The sequence below is a fragment of the Quercus lobata genome, chromosome 9, assembly GCF_001633185.2.
Source record: "Quercus lobata isolate SW786 chromosome 9, ValleyOak3.0 Primary Assembly, whole genome shotgun sequence".
Taxonomy (NCBI): Eukaryota; Viridiplantae; Streptophyta; class Magnoliopsida; order Fagales; family Fagaceae; genus Quercus; species Quercus lobata.
The window spans coordinates 36,889,898-36,908,805 of NC_044912.1; the positions used below are offsets into that span (position 1 = coordinate 36,889,898).

The following is an 18,908-nucleotide window of genomic DNA, read 5'->3' on the forward strand; positions in this document are numbered from 1 at the left end:
GGTATTGAGGAAGGTCCTGGGCATTGCAAGAAATGCCGCGTGGGCAAAACTCGGACCAAATTGGGAAGGCCCATATCGTATCACCTCGGTGGTCGGCATAGTGGCCTACTTTTTAGAAGATTTAGATGAACATGTCATACCCTTGGAATCTAAATAACCTAAAAAGGTACTATTATTAATGAAAGTTGTAATTCTTGGCGCCACACTACTGTGCAAATTCTTCTAAGTGTTAAACAGAACCTAAATCCTGCCTGGCTCCTCGGACTGCAGGCTTGGGGGAAATTAACCAGTGTGCAATTTCTTCTAAGTGTTAAACAGAACCTAAGTCCTGCCTGGCTCCTGGGACTGCAGGCTTGGGGGAAATTAACCAGTGTGCAATTTCTTCTAAGTGTTAAACAGAACTTAAGTCCTGCCTGGCTCCTCGGACCGCAGGTTTGGGGGAAATTAACCAGAGTGCAATTTCATCTAAGTGTTAAACAGAACCTAAGTCCTGCCTAGCTCCTCGGACCGCAGGCTTGGGGGAAATTAACCAGTGTGCAATTTCTTCTAAGTGTTCAACAGAACCTAAGTCCTGCCTAGCTCCTCAGACTACAGGCTTGGGGGAAATTAACCAATGTGCAATTTCTTCTAAGTGTTAAACAGAACCTAAGTCCTGCCTGGCTCCTCGGACTACAGGCTTGGGGGAAATTAATCAGAGTGCAATTTCATCTAAGTGTTAAACAGAACCTAAGTCCTGCCTGGCTCCTCGAACCATAGGCTTGAGGGAAATTAACCAGAGTGCAATTTCATCTAAGTGTTAAACAGAACCTAATTCCTGTCTGGCTCCTCGAACCACAAGCTTGGGGGAAATTATCCAGTGTGCAATTTCTTCTAAGTGTTAACCAGAACTTAAGTCCTGCCTAGCTCCACGGACCACGGGCTTGGGGGAAATTAACCAGAGTGCAATTTCATCTAAATGTTAAACAAAACCTAAGTCCTGCCTAGCTCTACGGACCACAGGTTTGGGGGAAATTAACCAGAATGCAATTTCTTCTAAGTGTTAAACAGAACCCAAACTCCTATGTAGCCCCTCAGACCACAGTCTTGGGGAAAATTAACCTCGATGCAGTTTTATCTAAGTGTAAATTATCATTTTTCTCATACATTCATTCATGCTTAACCTGCTTAAATTTCGAGTAACGTTTGGCTCTCAGCAGTTAGTAGCATAACAAAAACTCATTCATAACAAAGGCAGAAAAGGAAGCAGTGAAACAAGATTCAAAGGAGAAATAATATCATTCATTGGGCTCCAAAATGCGTTCTCTTACAAACGTTGGCAAAATGAGGAGATAAAAGACAAAAGAAGATAACTACAAGTAAAGTCCTACACTAATGTCCTAGGCTTTATCCTGGGCAGAACTCTTTGCAGGGACCTCTGCCTCAGGTTGATCACCTCCTGCCTTGGGCTTGGGAACGGCCTCCTTGGCTTGCGCGACAACGTCCCTTATTGTGAGGGTGTCCTTAGGCAACTTGTCCTTTGGAAGTGGCTGCACCTCTTCGGCTTCAGGTATGAGGGAATTCAAGGTAGTGACCTTAGTAGAAAGGGGCTCCTCAGGAGGAACCGAACCTGGAATCTCGCGAATATCTTCAGGAAAGAAGATATTCTCAATCTTCCTTAGGTCGGAGTCCGCAGGAACTGCCGCCCGATCCAAGGCCACCACCAGGACATAGTAATGTAGTCCCTACATACTGTAGCCACCTCCTCGGTCAGCCTGGCCTCAGTATCCACCACTCCACATTCGTAGGAGGCTGCCACCGCAGCCTCAGCCGCCTTCCGGGCCAAGCGAGCTGCCTCTTTTGCCTTTGATAGCTCGGCCTTAAGGCCTGAGACCATCTGCTTCTCGGTCGCGAGGTTTATTTCGGACAGATGAAGCTGTTGGCACATGTCCTCAGCCTGCTTGGTGGTGGTCTTAAGTCCGGCCTCGGCACTGTCGCGGGCCTTCAACACCTCCTTTATTTCCTTATTTAGGCTATCCTTTTCCAACCTGAGGACGGTAGTAGCCTTCTCCACAGCGAGGCAGGATTGAACCTCAGTGTTCAGATCTTCGCGAGCCTTTTTGGCCTACTCCTTAGTTACAAAAATTTGTTGAGTGACCTGCATGGGAGTAATGGAAGATTGATTAAAAGAAAATAACAAATAGACAGGTGCGGAATAAAGAAACTGAATAAGGAAGAGTCTTCGTCTACCATGGCCATGTCTCTCTTCAGTGACATGAAGAGATCCGGTTGCTGAGTAGCCCAGAGCCCTTCCATGTCATGAGGCAGGAGAAGAGGCTACAGCAAGGCCTCAGCTAGATAAGACGCCTGTCCTCGTTGGGACTCCCATAGAGTCGCGTCTCATGAGATAGGGGCGCCATCCAACTCTAGGCATGGGGACTAGGTTTGCTGCTCCCTCCTTATAGCTGCCTCGTCTCAACTATCAACGGATCTTGTTCTTTTTTCCTTGGGCTCTTGCCCTTCTTCTGTTGCTTGGCCTTTTCAGGGCGGACCTTGCCCTCTTCCAACTCTTCCACTGATCTCTTCCACCTCAAATTGGGAAGAGGTTGTAGCGCTGGGTTAGTTGTGGGGGTAAGAGGAGGAAGAAGTTTGGACGTAGCCTGCTCCTTGGGGGCATCCCTAGAATACTGCCCCTTGTTTCTATTGGACAAGAGGCCCCGGAGACCAGACCTTGGCTTCAAATCCATGTCTTCTTTTTCAACCTCTTGGCTACTGTCAACCTGAGCAATCACCAAGTCAAGGGTGGGAGCCACTGAGGACCGGTCTATGTTCGAGTCGGAGTCTAAGAGCTCTACAGGCCTAGCTGATACCTCTCCCTGCTCGGCGAAGCGGAATTGGTCAATTTAAGCCTTGAGAGATGAGTGCGAGGAATCAGCTCCTTCTCCTGGGACAACTACCTCTGGAGGAGTGCACTGAACAAACAATTGGATGGGAGGTAGGTCTCTCCGAGCAAGAAAGCCTGGTATAGAAACGTCGATGCAAGCTAATCGGGGACCTCTAGCCCTGATGGCTTGACCGACATCCACTAAATCGTGTGAAAGGGGCTCGTAATCCAAGATGAGAGGAGCGGCATGCAGTTGTCCGTCCTCACTCACAAAGATTTCGGACCTTAAGAGGAAGTTGAGGGCCTAGACGTTGACCAAACTTAGCCGCTGAGTTGTTTGTTCTTTGTCTACAAAAACCCAAAGGAAGGGTTACGTTAGTCCAAGGAGGCAAATAATCAAAGCAAAACTGAAATAAGGAAGAGAAGACTCGAGACTAAGATCCCCTCCAAGGGATTTGACCCTACAGTGCCCCACTTGGTGTTCCCGCCCTAACTGGGCAGTGAAGACCGTCGTGCCATGCTCCGGAGATGATCAAAAGGTCGTCCTTCAAGCCTTTGTTGGACTTGGGAAGGCAAGATATCAGCCTCATCTTGTCGGACCTGGATTTCAGGTAATACGACTCGTTGAGGCAATGACATTCATATAGGTGAACTACATCGTGCTATGAGAGGCCGAGGTTCATCTATTCGTTCAGAGCATCTACGCACCCCAGGATTCGGAACATGTTCGCGGCGCACTGGTGGGGGGCCAGCTTATGACCACGTAAATAATCCCTAGTTATTCTCCCCATAGGGATCATCATTCCTCCCTTTGTGAAGGCTATCATTGGAATGGCAACCTGCCCCACCTTTCTCTTGGTTAAGACCTCGTCCAAGGAGCAATATTCTAGACCTACTCCTGATGGGATACGGTATTTGGCCCTGAAGCCTTCTATACCGGTCGAAGAGTCTACCAGTTTCTCAAGCTTACCCATCCCACTAACCCTAGGCGATGCGAAGAAGGTTTACTTAAGGAAGAAAGCAGGGAAAGGCAACGGAAGGGAAATGATCACTTACGGGAGCGAAGATCCTAAACCTCTCGAGCTTGTGAAGAACTCGCTGGGAATCTTCAAGGGAGTGCCTGTGGAGTTTTGAATGCTTTGCAAAAGAAAGTGCTGGAGTGCTCTGGGACGCTTGAGTGCTTTTTCAAAAAATGGAAGTAAGTTCCCTTAGAAATCTTATATAGCGGGGAGAAACTGAACGGGCTTACTCCCGCCTAGAGAATTGGGAGAATATCAACCATTGATCAAGCACCCCACCGTTAGATTCGAAGGACATAAAGCCGCCTAGCACAATAATTAGTGCCTCGTGGGTTATGAAACGCCAGTAACAGTAATGAGGCACGTGGGGCTGTACCTCCGCACACGTAAAACAAGGACTTACAATAAGTGATCCCATAAGTGTCAAAATCCCACCTTTTCTCCTCGGATAAGAGGGAAATAACCGGAATTTTGAGGGGCTATTGTAAGGGTAAAGTCCCCAGAACATACAATGGGCCATGGGCCCATATAGAATTCGACCACATCCGAGGAGAAGTTGTGGGCACCAAAAGGGCTCCCAGCCCAATTATTATGGGCCTAAACTTGTTTAAAAGGCGGTCTGAGGAGAAATGTCTCCTCGGACATGCCAAATATGGCTCAAATACGCCTCCTGCCAGCAATAAAGATTCACCCCAACGAGTGTTAGTAGCAAGGACGAATCCCACAAGCCCGTAAGAGGGAAGAAAGTGTAGGATGTCAATGAAAGGACTACAGCTGCCACATTAAATGCATGACAGCTACTTTTCAGGCCGCATTAATGTGGGGAGGACTTGCGAACAATGTTATCTTGGCTACTACAACTCACAGAACTTCTATCCAAAACGAGATGAGATGAGCTGAGGAAGAGAGAAAAAAATTTTAGTCCCGAATTCCGTTCCTACACAACCCGGGCAAGGAAATTCCAAAAAAAATAGCAAAAAAATTCAAAAAATTGAAAAACATCTTTCCGGCATTATTTCTATCCAAATCGGGATGAGATAGGTTGAGGAAAAGAGAAAAAAATTTGAGTCCCGAATTTCGTTCCTACACGACTCGGGATAGAAAATTCCAAAAAAAAAAAAGCAAAAAAAATCCAAAAAATAAAAAACATCATTCCGGCATTATTTCTATCCAAACCGGGATGAGATAAGCTGAGGAAGAGAGAAAGAAATTTTAGTCCCGAACTCCGTTCCTACCCGACCCGGGCAAGAAAATTCCAAAAAAGAATAGCAAAAAAATTTGAAAAATTAAAAAACATCATTTCGATAATATTTCTCATTAAACCGGGATGAGATAGGCCGAGAAAGATAAAAAAAAAAAAATTAGTCCCGAATTCCGTTCCTACTCGACACGAGCAAGAAAATCACAAAAAAAATAGCCAAAATTTTCAAAAAATTAAAAAACCTCATTCCCACATTATTTCTATCCAAAACAGGATGAGATAGGCCGAGACAAAGAAAAAAAAATTTTAGTACCGAATTCCATTCCTACTCGACCTGGGTAAGAAAATTCCAAAAAAAAGTAGCAAAAAAATTTGAAAAATTAAAAAATATTGTTCCGGCATTGTTTCTCTTTAAACCTGGATGAGATAGTTCGAGAATGAGAAAAAAAAATTTTAGTCCCAAATTCCGTTCCTACCCGAACCATGCTGGAAAATTCCAAAAAAAATAGCAAAAAAATTAAAAAAAATTAAAAAACATCATTCTGGCATTATTTCTATCCAAAACGGGATGAGATAGGCTGAGGAAGAGAGAAAAAAATTTTAGTACCGAATTCCGTTCCTACCTGACTCGGGCCAGAAAATTCCAAAAAAAATAGCAAAAAAATTCAAAAAATTTAAAAACATCATTCCAGCATAATTTCTATCAAACGGGATGAGAAATGCCAAGGAAGAGAGGAAAAAATTTTAGTCCTGAATTCCATTCCAGCATGACCCGATTTAGAAAATTCCAAAAAAAATAGCAAAAAAATTCGAAAAATTAAAAAACATCATTCTAGCAGTATTTCAATCCAAACCGGGATGAGATAGGCTGAGGAAGAGAGAAAAAATTTTTAGTCCCCAATTCCGTTCCTACACGACCCGGGCAAGAAAATTCCAAAAAAAATAGCAAAAAAATTCGAAAAATTGAAAAACATCTTTCCGGCATTATTTCCATCCAAACTGGGATGAAATAGTCTGAGGAAAAGAGAAAAAAATTTGAGTCCCGAATTCCGTTCCTACCCGACTCGGGCCAGAAAATTCCAAAAAAAAAAATAGCAAAAAAATTCGAAAAATTGAAAAACATCATTCCGACAATATTTCTCTTTAAACCGGGATGAGATAGGCCGAGGAAGAGAGGAAAAAATTTTAGTCCCAAATTCCGTTCCTGCACGACTCGATTTAGAAAATTCCAAAAAAAATTCAAAAAATTAAAAACCATCATTCCGCCGGTATTTCTATTCAAACCGGGATGAGATAGGCTGAGGAAGAGAAAAAAAATTTTTAGTCCCCAATTCCATTCCTACACAACCTGGGTAGGAAAATTCCAAAAAAAAAATAGCAAAAAAATTCGAAAAATTGATAAACTTCTTTCCAGCATTATTTCTATCCAAACCGGGATGAGTTAGGCTGAGGAAAAGAGAAAAAAATTATAGTCCCGAATTCCGTTCCTACCCGACTCAGGCAAGAAAATTCCAAAAAAAATATCAAAAAAATTCGAAAAATTAATAAACATTGTTCCGGCATTGTTTCTATCCAAACCGGGATGAGATAAGCTGAGGAAGAGAGAAAAACATTTTGTCCAAAACTCTGTTCCTACATGACCTGGGCAAGAAAATTCCAAAAAAGAATAGCAAAAAAATTCGAAAAATTGAAAAACATCATTCCAACGATATTTCTCTTTCAACCGGGATGAGATAGGCCGAGATAGTGAAAATAAAAATTTTAGTCCCGTTCCTGCTCGACACGAGTAAGAAAATTCCAAAAAAAAAAAAGCAAAAAAATTCGAAAAATTTAAAAATATCATTCTGGCATTGTTTCTCTTTAAACTGGGACGAGATAGTTCGAGAAAGAGAAAAAAAAATTTTAGTCCCAAATTTCATTCCTACCCGACCTGGGCTAGAAAATTCCAAAAAAAAAAAATAGCAAAAAAATTTAAAAAAATTAAAAACATCATTCCGGCATTATTTCTATCCAAAACGGGATGAGATAGGCTGAGTAAGAGAAAAAAAAAAATTTCATCCCGAATTCCGTTCTTGCACGACCCGATTTAAAAAATTCCAAAAAAAATAGCAAAAACATTTAAAAAAATTAAAAAAATTCATTCCTGCGGTATTTCTATCCAAACCGGGATGAGATAGGCTAAGGAAGATAGAAAAAAAATTTTAGTCCCCAATTCTGTTCCTACACGACCCGGGCAATAAAATTCCAAAAAAAATAGCAAAAAAATTCGAAAAATTGAAAAATATCTTTATGGTTTTATTTGTATCCAAACGGGGATGAGTTAGACTGAGGAAAAGAGAAAAAAATTTTAGTCCCGAATTCCGTTCGCCCACCGGGCTAGAAAATTCCAAAAAAAATAGCAAAAAAATTCAAAAAATTGAAAAACATCTTTCTGACATTATTTGTATCCAAACCAGGATGAGTTAGGCTGAGGAAAAGAGAAAAAAAAATAGTCTCAAATTCTATTCGTCGACCAGGGCTAGAAAATTCCAAAAAAAATAGCAAAAAAATTTCGAAAAATTGAAAAACATCTTTCTGGTATTATTTGTATCCAAACCAGGATGAGTTAGGCTGAGAAAAAGAGAAAAAAATTTTAGTCCCGAATTCCGTTTGCCGACCAGGGCTAGAAAATTCCAAAAAAATTCGAAAAATTGAGAATCATCTTTCCGACATTATTTCTATCCAAACCGGGATGAGATAGGCTGAGGAAAAGAGAAAAAAAATTTTCGTTTCGAATTCTGTTCCTACACGACCCGGGCAAGAAAATTCCAAAAAAAAAATAGCAAAAAAATTTAAAGAATTTAAAAATATCATTCCGGCATTATTTCTATCCAAAACGGGATGAGATTGGCTGACGAAGAGAAAAAAAAATTTAGTCCCGAATTCCGTTCCTGCCCAACTCAGGCTAAAAAATTTCAAAAAAAATTCAAAAAGTTAAAAAACATCATTTCGGCATTATTTCTATGCAAACCGGGCTGTGATAGGCTGAGGAAAAGGGAAAAAAATTTTAGTCCCAATTTCCGTTCATACCCGACTCGGGCTAGAAAATTCCAAAAAAAATAACAAAAAAATTCAAAAAATTAAAAAACATCATTCTAGCATTATTTATATCCAAACCAGGATGAGATAAGCTGAGGAAGAGAAAAAAAAAAATTTAGTCCCGAACTTCGTTCTTACACGACCCGGGCAAGAAAATTCCAAAAAAAAATAGCAAAAAAATTTGAAAAATTGAAAATCATCATTCTGACAATATTTCTCTTTAAACTGGGATGAGATAGGCCGAGAAAAAGAAAAAAAAAAAATCTAGTCCAAAATTCCGTTCCTACTAGGCCCGACCAAGAAAATTCCAAAAAAAATAGCAAAAAAATTCAAAAAATTAAACAACCACCTTCCGACATTATTTCTATCCAAAACAGGATGAGATAGGCCGAGAAAGAGAAAAAAAAAAAATAGTCACGAATTCCGTTCCAACTCGACCCGGGCAAGAAAATTCCAAAAAAAATTCGAAAAATTAAAAAAATATCATTCCGGCATTATTTCTCTTTAAACCTGGACGAGATAGTCCGAGAAAGAGAAAAAAAAAAAATTTTAGTCCCAAATTTCGTTCCTACTCGACCTGGGCTAGAAAATTCCGACAAAAATAGTAAAAAAATTAAAAAAAAATCATTCCGACATTACTTCTATCCAAAACAGGATGACATAGGTTGAGGAAGAGAGAAAACAATTTTAGTCCCGAATTCCGTTCCTACCCGGCTTGGGCTAGAAAATAGCAAAAAAAATAGCAAAAAAATTAAAAAAATTAAAAAACATCATTCCGGCAGTATTTCTATCCAAACCGGGATGAGATAGGCTGAGGAAGAGAGAAAAAAAAATTTAGTCCCGAATTCCGTTCCTACTCGACCCGGGCAAGAAAATTCCAAAAAAAAATAGCAAAAAAATTCGAAAAATTAAACAACCTCATTCTGGCATTATTTCTATCCAAAACGGGTTGAGATAGGCCAAGAAAGAGAGAAAAAAAAAATTTAGTCCCAAATTCCATTCCTACTCGACCTGGGCAAGAAAATTGCAAAAAAATTCAAAAAATTAAAAAACATCACTCTGGCATTAGTTCTCTTTAAACAGGGATTAGATAGGTTGACAAAGGGAGAAAAAAAGTTTAGTCTCGATTTCCATTCCAACCCGACCCGGTCTAGAAAATTCCAAATAAAATAGCAAAAAAATTCAAAAAATTAAAAAACATCATTCCAGCATTATTTCTATCCAAAACGGGATGAGATAGGCTAAGTAAGAGAGAAAAAAATTTTAGTCCCGAATTTCGTTCCTACCCTACTCAGGCTAGAAAATTCAAAAAAAAAATAGCAAAAAAATTAAAAAATTAAAAAACGTCATTCTGGCATTATTTCTATCCAAAACGGGATGAGATAGGCCGAGGAAGAGAGGAAAAAATTTAAGTCCCAAATTCCGTTCTTGCACGACCCAATTTATAAAATTCCACAAAAAATTGCAAAAAAATTCAAAAAATTAAAAAACATTATTCCGGTGATATTTCTATCAAAACCAGGATGAGATAGTAGGAATGGCAACGGGTCAAGTTCGGGCCGGGTTTTTCCATACCCGGACCCGACTCGCGGGGCAAGACCCGTAGCCCGGACCCACCCCAACCAGGCCCCGTTTAGGGATTGGGCCCAATTCGTGGCCCAACCAAAAAAAATATATATATATTTTAAGCCCAAATTTATTTTTGCCTACATTAAGCCTGCATATTCTAATTCAAGCCTAAATAATGTGGCCCAAATGCCAATAAATAACATGGCCCAAATGCCAAATCATAGGCTACTAATCATAAATCAATAAATCACCTGTTAATTATAAATCTATAAATCAATAAACTATAACTAATATCATAATCATAATTCAATAAATCATAACAAAGATTTTAAATCAATAAACTATAACTAATATCATAATCATAATTCAATAAATCATAACAAAGATTTTAAATCAATAACCATTTAAATTACCTAGCCAAATCAATAACAAAGATTTTAAATTACCTAGCTAAGATAACCATTTAATCATTAATCAACAAAATCATAACTAAAATCACTAGCTAAACATAAAAATAAAATAAATCCTACAAGTTTAAGAAATAAGTATCAAAGGTCCAACAAGTCCAAGAAATTAAAAAGCTACAAAATAAATCCCACAAGGCCACAAGTTTAGAATAATTACAAATCAACAAATTAATTCAACAAGTCTAAGAAATTAAAAAAGCTACTAAATTAATACAGAATATTTAATCTTCATCAATTGTGATACAACTCCCATCAATTGTGGCACAACTCTCATCATCTTCATTTGGCTCCCCATCATCAAGAATGGATTGAAATGTACTATCTCCACATACAGTTGAAGAACCTACAACAACAATGAATTAAAAAATGTAATAAATTTCATCAAATTGTAACTAGCAAATATAAAAACACAAATTTGATTTTATAAATAGATTTTAGACAATTGCTAACTGTTGATTTCACTCCATAACCAATTCTGAGCACACATTATTGCCTCAATAGTCTTAAGATGTAGCTTACTGCAGTGTGGACTTAAAAGTCTCCCACTAGTGCTAAAGGCAGCTTCTAAAGCAACAGTTGTGACGGGAATGGCTAAAATATCTCTTGCAATCCTTTGTAAAGTAGGATACTTGAAACCATTACTTTTCCGCCATGCCAAAATATTGAAGTCTTCACTCCTCTTCAACACTCCCCCATCAATGAAATGATCAAATTCCATTCTACCACTCCCATGTTTCTTTGAACTACTTGAACTATTGTTCACAAACCCATCAAACCTTGACGTTGACCCAATCAACCTAAATTTTATTTGTGCCACTTGATTTGAAGAACTTGCAGGCAGATGAGAACTTCCTTCATTATCTACAGGAGACTCATCTACATCTCCATACTCATCAAGCAAATCATAACAAAGATTCTTAATTTTTTCAATCTCCAAATCAGAATTAACACCATAAATGTTAGGATAATAAAACTCCAATAACTTCATCTTATATCTTGGATCTAAGATAACAGCAACAACCATAACAACACTAACATTAGCCCAATAAGAATTAAATTTAGCAAGCATGCTTTCGGCCATCGTACTTATCATCTCACTTGAAGACAAACTCCATTCATTTAATGCAATTTTCAACTCACACACCAAAGAAAAATACATATTAGTTGTGGGGTACTTACGACCAGAGAAAAACTCAGCCACACTATGAAACAACTCCAACCTCCCACAAATATCTTTGGCTACCTCCCAATTATGATCATATGGCAAACAAGTATAAGATGTTTCACGTTTAGCCAAACGCGAGAAAACATCTTTATAAATCAATGCAGTAGAAGGCATTAAGTAAGTTGAATTCCAACGAGTTTTACAATCTAAAACTAACTCTTTGGTGCATTGAACACACAATTAACGTGCATTTTCTTCAAATTTTTGCCTCCTTTTTGGTGATCCAGTCCAATAAATCACACTATCACGAATCCTTTCAATACCATCACCAAATAAGAGACAACCCATCTTGAACAATCAAATTCAAAATATGTGCAGCACACCTCATATGCAACATAGACCCACCCAACATAAGAGAACTAGTATCAAGTTTACTCAAGAGAAGTCTTATCATGGCATCATTAGTACTACAATTATCTACGGTTATTGTGGACAACTTCCTATCAATATTCCACTCTAAAAAACAATCAAAAAAGACATTAGCAAGGACATCTTTCGTGTGTGGAGAAGGAACATAAACAAACCTAGAAAAATAATGGGAATAATTATAACATAACTAAATAAACATTTAATTTAACATAACTCAATAAACATTCTAAATGTAAAATCTTTAACATTCAATTTATAGATAAAAAAATCACCTTAAAACCCGGCTTTGCAACGTCCAAGTATGATCAATAAAATGAGCGGTAATGACCATAAACCCTCTCTTTTTGTTACTAGAAGTCCATTCCTACCCGACTCGGGCAAGAAAATTCCAAAAAAAATAGCAAAAAAATTCAAAAAATTAAAAAAACATCATTCCGGCATTATTTCTATCCAAAACGGGATGAGATAGGCCGAGGAAGAGAGGAAAACATTCTAGTCCTGAATTCCGTTCCTGCACAACCCGATTTAGAAAATTCCAAAAACAATAGCAAAAAAATTCGAAAAAATAAAAAACATTATTCCAGCGGTATTTCTATCCAAACCGGGATGAGATAGGCTGAGGAAGAGAGAAAAAAATTTTAGTCCCCAATTCCGTTCCTACACGACCTAGGCAAGAAAATTCCAAAAAAATAGCAAAAATATTCGAAAAATTGAAAAACTTCTTTCCGGCATTATTTCTATCCAAACCGGGATGAGATAGACTAAGGAAAAGAGAAAAAAATTTTAGTCTCGAATTCCCTTCCTACCCGACTCGGGCTAGAAAATTCCAAAAGAAATAGTAAAAAAATTTGATAAATTAAAAAACATCATTCCGGCGTTATTTCTATCCAAACTAGGATGAGATAAGCTGAGGAAGAGAGCAAAAAATTTAGTCTAGAACTCCGTTCCTACACGACCCAGGCAAGAAAATCAAAAAAAAAAAAATAGCAAAAAAATTCAAAAAATTGAAAAACATCTTTTTGGCACTATTTCTATCCAAACCGGGATGAGATAAGTGAAGGAAGAGAGAAAAAAATTTTAGTCCCGATTTCCATTCCAACCCGACCCGGTCTAGAAAATTCCAAATAAAACAGCAAAAAATTAAAAAACATCATTCCGGCATTATTTTTATCCAAACTGGGTTAAGATTGGCCGAGAAAGAGAAAAAAAATTTTTTATCCCGAATGACATTCCTACCCGTCCTGGGTAATAAAATTGCAAAAAAAATAGCCAAAAAATTCGATAAATTGAAAAACATCTTTCCGACGTTATTTCTATCCAAACCGGGATGAGATAGGCTGAGTAAGAGAGAAAAAAATTTTAGTCCCGAATTCCGTTCCTGCGTGACCCGATCTAGAAAATTCCAAAAAAAAATAGCAAAAAATTTGAAAAATTAAAAAACATCATTCCGGCAATATTTCTATCCAAACCGGGATGAGATAGGCTGAGAAAGAGGGGAAAAAATATTAGTCCCGAAATCCGTTCCGACACGACCCGGGCAAGAAAATTCCAAAAAAAATAGCAAAAAAATTCGAAACATTGAAAACATCATTCCGGCAATATTTCCCTTTAAACTGGGATGTGATAGGCTGAGAAAGAGAGAAAAAAAAAAAATTAGACCCGAATTGCGTTCCTACTCGACTCGGGCAAGAAAATTCCAAAGAAAATAGCAAAAAAATTCAAAAAATTAAACAACCTCATTCCGACATTATTTCTTTCCAAAATGGGATGAGATAGGCCGAGAAAGAAAAAAAAATAGTCTCGAATTCCGTTCTTGCTTGACACGGGCATGAAAATTCGAAAAAAAAATAGCAAAAAAATTCGAAAAATTAAAAAACACGAAATCCGTTCCTACCTGACCCGGCCTAGAAAATTCCAAAAAAAAATAGCAAAAAATTTAAAAACATCATTCTGGCATTATTTCTATCCAAAATATGATGAGATAGGCCGAGGATGAGAGAGAAAAATGTTACTCTCGAATTCTGTTCTTATCTGACCCGATCTAGAAAATTACAAAAAAAATAGCAAAAAAATAAAAAAAAAAATTATTCCGGCATTATTTCTATCCGAAACGTGATGTGATAGGCCGAGGGTGAGAGAAAAAAATTTTAGTCCCGAATTCCGTTCCCACTCGATCCGGTCTAGAAAATTCAAAAAAAATAGCAAAAAAATTTGAAAAATTTTAAAACCTCATTCCGGCATTATTTCTATCGAAAACGGGAAAAGATTGGCCAAGGAAGAGAGAAAAAAATTTTAGTCCCAAACTCTGTTCCTACCCGACTCGGTCTAGAAAATTCCCAAAAAAATAGCAAAAAAATTCAAAAAATTAAAAAACATCATTCCAGCATTATTTCCATTCAAAACTTGATGAGATTGGCCGAGAATGTGAGAAAAAAATTTTAGTCCCGAATTTCGTTCCTGCCCGACCCGGGTAATAAAATTCCAAAAAAATAGCAAAAAAATTCAAAAAATTAAAAAACATCATTTCGGCATTATTTCTCTTTAAACCGGGATGAGACAGGCCAAGAAAGTGAGAAAAAAATTTTAGTCCCGAATTCCGTTCCTACATGACCCGGGAATGAAAATTCAAAAAAAAAAAAAAAGCAAAAAAAATGAAAAAACATCATTCCCTCATTATTTCTACCCAAACCGAGATGAGATATACCCAGAAAGAGAAAAAAAAATTTTAGTCCCAAATTCCTTTCCTTCCCAATCCGGTTTATAAAAATCCAAAAAAAAATAGCAAAAAAATTCAAAAATTTAAAAAACATCATTCCGGCATTATTTCTATCCAAACTGGGATGTGATAGGTCGAGAAAAAGAGAAAAAAATTTTATTCCCGAATTTCGTTCCAACAAGACCCGGGCAAAAAAATTCGAAGAAAAAATAGCAAAAAAAATTAAAAAAATTAAAAAACATCATTCCCTGGGTATTTCTATCAAAATCGGGATGAGATAAGCTGAGAAAGAGAGAAAAAATTTTAGTCCAGAATTGCGTTCCTTCTCGACCCAGTCTAGGAAACTCCAAAAAAATTTCAAGAATTTAAAAAACATCATTCCGGCATTATTTCTATCCAAAACGTGATGAGATAGGCCGAGGATGAGAGAAAAAAATTTTGGTCCCGAATTCCGTTTCTATCCGACCCGGTCTAGAAAATTCCAAAAAAAATTGCAAAAAAATTCAAAAAATTTAAAAACATCAATCCGGCATTATTTCTATCCAAAACATGATGAGATAGGCCAAGGATGAGAGAAAAAATTTTTAGTCCCGAATTCCGTTCCTACCCGACCTGGTCTAGAAAATTCCAAAAAAAATAGTAAAAAAATTCGAAAAATTAAAAAACCTCTTTCCGGAATTATTTCTATCCGAAACGGGATAAGATAGGCCAAGTAAGAGAGAAAAAAATTTTAGTTCCGAATTCCGTTCCTACCCAACCCAGTCTAGATAATTCCCAAAAAAAAAGCAAAAAAATTCAAAAAATTAAAAAACATTATTCCGGCATTATTTCTATCCAAAATGTGATGAGATAGGCCGAGGATGAGAGAAAAAATTTTTAGTCCCAAATTTCGTTCCTATCCGACCCAGTCTAGAAAATTCCAAAAAAATTGCAAAAAAATTAAAAAAAACATCATTCCGACAGTATTTCTATCCAAAACGGGTTGAGATAGGCTAAGAAAAAGAGAATAAAATTTTAGTCCAGAATTCCGTTCCTACCCTACTCGGGTAAGAAAATTCCAAAAAAAATAGCAAAAAAATTCAAAATATTCAAAAACTTCGTTCCGGCATTATTTCTCTTTAAACCGGGATGAGATAGGTTGAGAAAGAAAACAAAAAAAAATTTAGTCCCGAATTCCGTACCTACTCGACCCGACCAAGAAAATTCCAAAAAAAAATAGCAATAAAATTCAAAAAATTAAAAAACATCATTCCGGCACTATTTCTCTTTAAACCGGGATGAGATAGGCCGAGAAAGAGAGAAAAAAATTTTAGTCCCAAATTCTGTTCCTACACCATCCGGGCAAGAAAATTACAAATAAAATAGCAAAAAATTTCAAAAAATTAAAAAACCTCATTCCGGTATTATTTCTATCCAAAACGGATAGGCTAAGGAAGAGAGAAGAAAATTTTCGTCTCGAATTCCGTTCCTACCAGACTCAGGCTAGAAAATTCCAAAAATAAAAGCAAAAAAATTAAAAAAAATTAAAAAACATCTTTTCGGCATTATTTCTATCCAAAATGGGATGAGATAGGCCAAAGAAGAGAGTAAAAAATTTTAGTCTCGAATTCCGTTCCTGCACGACCCGATTTAGAGAATTCCAAGAAAAATAGCAAAAAAATTCTAAAAATTAAAAAACATCATTCCGGCGGTATTTCTATCCAAACTGGGATGAGATAGACTGAGGAAGAGAGAAAAAAATTTTAGTCCCCAATTCCATTCCTACACGACCTGGGCAAGAAAATTCCAAAGAAAATAGCAAAAAAATTCGAAAAATTGAAAAACTTCTTCCCGGCATTATTTCTATCCAAATCGGAATAAGTTAAGGCTGAGGAAGAGAGAAAAAAATTTTAGTCCCCAATTCCGTTCCTACACGACCTGGGCAAGAAAATTCCAAAAAAAAAATAGCAAAAAAATTCAAAAAATTGAAAAACTTCTTTTCGGCATTATTTCTTTCCAAACCGGGATGACATAGGCTGAGGAAAAGAGAAAAAAAATTTAGACCCAAATTTCGATCCTACCCGACTCGGGCTAGAAAATTCCAAAAAAAATATCAAAAAAATTTGAAAAATTAAAAAAATCATTCCGGCAGTATTTCTATGCAAACAGGGATGAGATAAGCTGAGGAAGGGAGAAAAAAATTTTAGTCCTGAACTTCGTTCCTACACGACCTGGGCAAGAAAATTCCAAAAAAAAAAATTCCAAAAAATTTGAAAAATTGAAAAACATCATTCCGACAATATTTCTCTTTAAACCGGGATGAGATAGGCTGAAAAGAGAAAAAAAAAAAAAATTAGACCCGAATTGCATTCCGACTCGACTCGGGCAAGAAAATTCCAAAAAAAATAGCAAAAAAATTCGAAAAATTAAACAACCTCATTCCGGCATTATTTCTTTCCAAAATGGGATGAGATAGGCGGAGAAAGAAAAAAAAAATTAGTCCCGAATTCCGTTCTTACTCGACACGGGCAAGAAAATTCGAAAAAAAATAGTAAAAGAATTCAAAAAATTAAAAAACACGAAATCTGTTCCTACCTGACCCGGTCTAGAAAATTCCAAAAAAAAGCAAAAAATTTAAAAAATTTAAAAACATCATTTCGGCATTATTTCTATCCAAAACATGATGAGATAGGCCGCGGATGAGAGAAAAAAATGTTACCCCCGAATTTCGTTCTTATCCGACCCAGTCTAGAAAATTACAAAAAAAAAAAGCAAAAAAATTCAAAAAATTAAAAAACATTATTCCGACATTATTTCTACCTGAAACGTGATGTGATAGGCTGAGGGTGAGAGAAAAAAATTTTAGTCCCGAATTCCATTCCTACTCGATCCGGTCTAGAAAATTCCAAAAAAAAATAGCAAAAAAATTTGAAAAATTTAAAAACCTCATTTCGGCATTATTTCTATCCAAAACGGGAGAAGATTGGCCAAGGAAGAGAAAAAAAAATTTTAGTCCCGAACTCTGTTCCTACCCGACCCGGTCTAGAAAATTCCAAAAAAAATAGCAAAAAAATTTAAAAACATCATTCCGACATTATTTCCATTCAAAACTTGATGAGATTGGCAGAGAATGTGAGAAAAAAATTTTAGTCTTGAATTCCGTTCCTACACAACCTGGGTAATAAAATTCCAAAAAAAATAGCAAAAAAATTCAAAAAATTTAAAAACATCATTCCGGCATTATTTCTCTTTGAACCGGGATGAGATAGGCCAAGAAAGTGAGAAAAAAAATTTAGTCCCGAATTCCGTTCCTACAAGACCCGGGCATGAAAATTCAAAAAAAAAAAAAGTAAAAAAATGAAAAAAATGAAAAAACATCATTCCCTCATTATTTTTACCCAAACTGAGATGAGATATACCGAGAAAGAGAAAAAAAAATTTAGTCCCGAATTCCTGTCCTCCCCGACCCGGTTTACAAAAATCCAAAAAAAATAGTAAAAAAATTCGAAAATTTAAAAAACATCATTCCGACATTATTTCTATCCAAACTGGGATGTGATAGGTCGAGAAAGAGAGAAAAAAATTTTATTCCGGAATTCAGTTCCAACAAGCCACGGGCAAGAAAATTCAAAGAAAAAATTAAAAAAGAATTTCAAAAATTAAAAAACATCATTCCCTGTATATTTCTATCTAAACCGGGATGAGATAAGTCGAGAAAGAGAGAAAAAAATTTTAGTCTAGAATTTCGTTCCTTCTCGTCCCGGTCTAGAAAACTACAAAAAAAAATTCGAAAAATTTAAAAAACATCATTCCGGCATTATTTCTATCCAAAACATGATGAGATAGGCCGAGGATTAGAGAAAAAAATTTGAGTCCCGAATTCCGTTCCTATCCGACCCGGTCTAGAAAATTCCAAAAAAAATAGCAAAAAAATTAAAAAAATTAAAAAACATCAATCCGGCATTATTTCTATCCAAAACATGATGAGATAGGTCAAGGATGAGAAAAAAAAATTTCAGTCCCGAATTTCTTTCCTACCCGACCTGGTCTAGAAAATTCCAAAAAAAATAGTAAAAAAATTCAAAAAATTAAAAAACCTCTTTCCGGAATTATTTCTATCTGAAACGGGATAAGATAGGCCAAGTAAGAGAGAAAAAAATTTTAGTTCTGAATTTCGTTCCTACCCGACCTGGTCTAGAAAATTCCAAAAAAAAAAAAAACAAAAAATTCAAAAAATTAAAAAACATTATTCTGGCATTATTTCTATCCAAAACGTGATGAGATAGGCCGAGCATGAGAGAAAAAAATTTTAGTCCCGAATTCCGTTCCTACCCGACCCGGTCTTGAAAATTCCAAAAAAATTAAAAAACATCATTTCGATAGTATTTCTATCCAAAACGGGTTGAGATAGCTAAGAAAAAGAGA

General features: G+C 36.7%; 1 protein-coding gene across 1 annotated transcript; it reads right to left on the reverse strand.

Annotated features, from left to right (window-relative positions):
* Nucleotides 1-10,415: 10,415 nt before the first annotated feature.
* LOC115961678 (zinc finger BED domain-containing protein RICESLEEPER 1-like) lies at nt 10,416-11,533 on the reverse strand. Its single transcript, XM_031080615.1, has 2 exons — nt 10,645-11,533; nt 10,416-10,537 (listed from the first exon to the last, which is right to left on the reverse strand). The coding sequence occupies exons 1-2, from the start codon at nt 11,531-11,533 to the stop codon at nt 10,416-10,418; spliced, it is 1,011 nt and encodes a 336-aa protein (XP_030936475.1).
* Between the last annotated feature and the right edge of the window lie 7,375 nt (nt 11,534-18,908).

Excerpts from the sequence above, each read along its gene's own strand:
- LOC115961678 (XM_031080615.1), bottom strand. The coding sequence starts at position 11,533 with ATGCCTTCTACTGCATTGATTTATAAAGATGTTTTCTCGCGTTTGGCT. Across the intron at positions 10,538-10,644 it reads GTTATGGAGTGAAATCAACA|GTTCTTCAACTGTATGTGGA; the intron begins GTTAGCAATTGT and ends TTGTTGTTGTAG.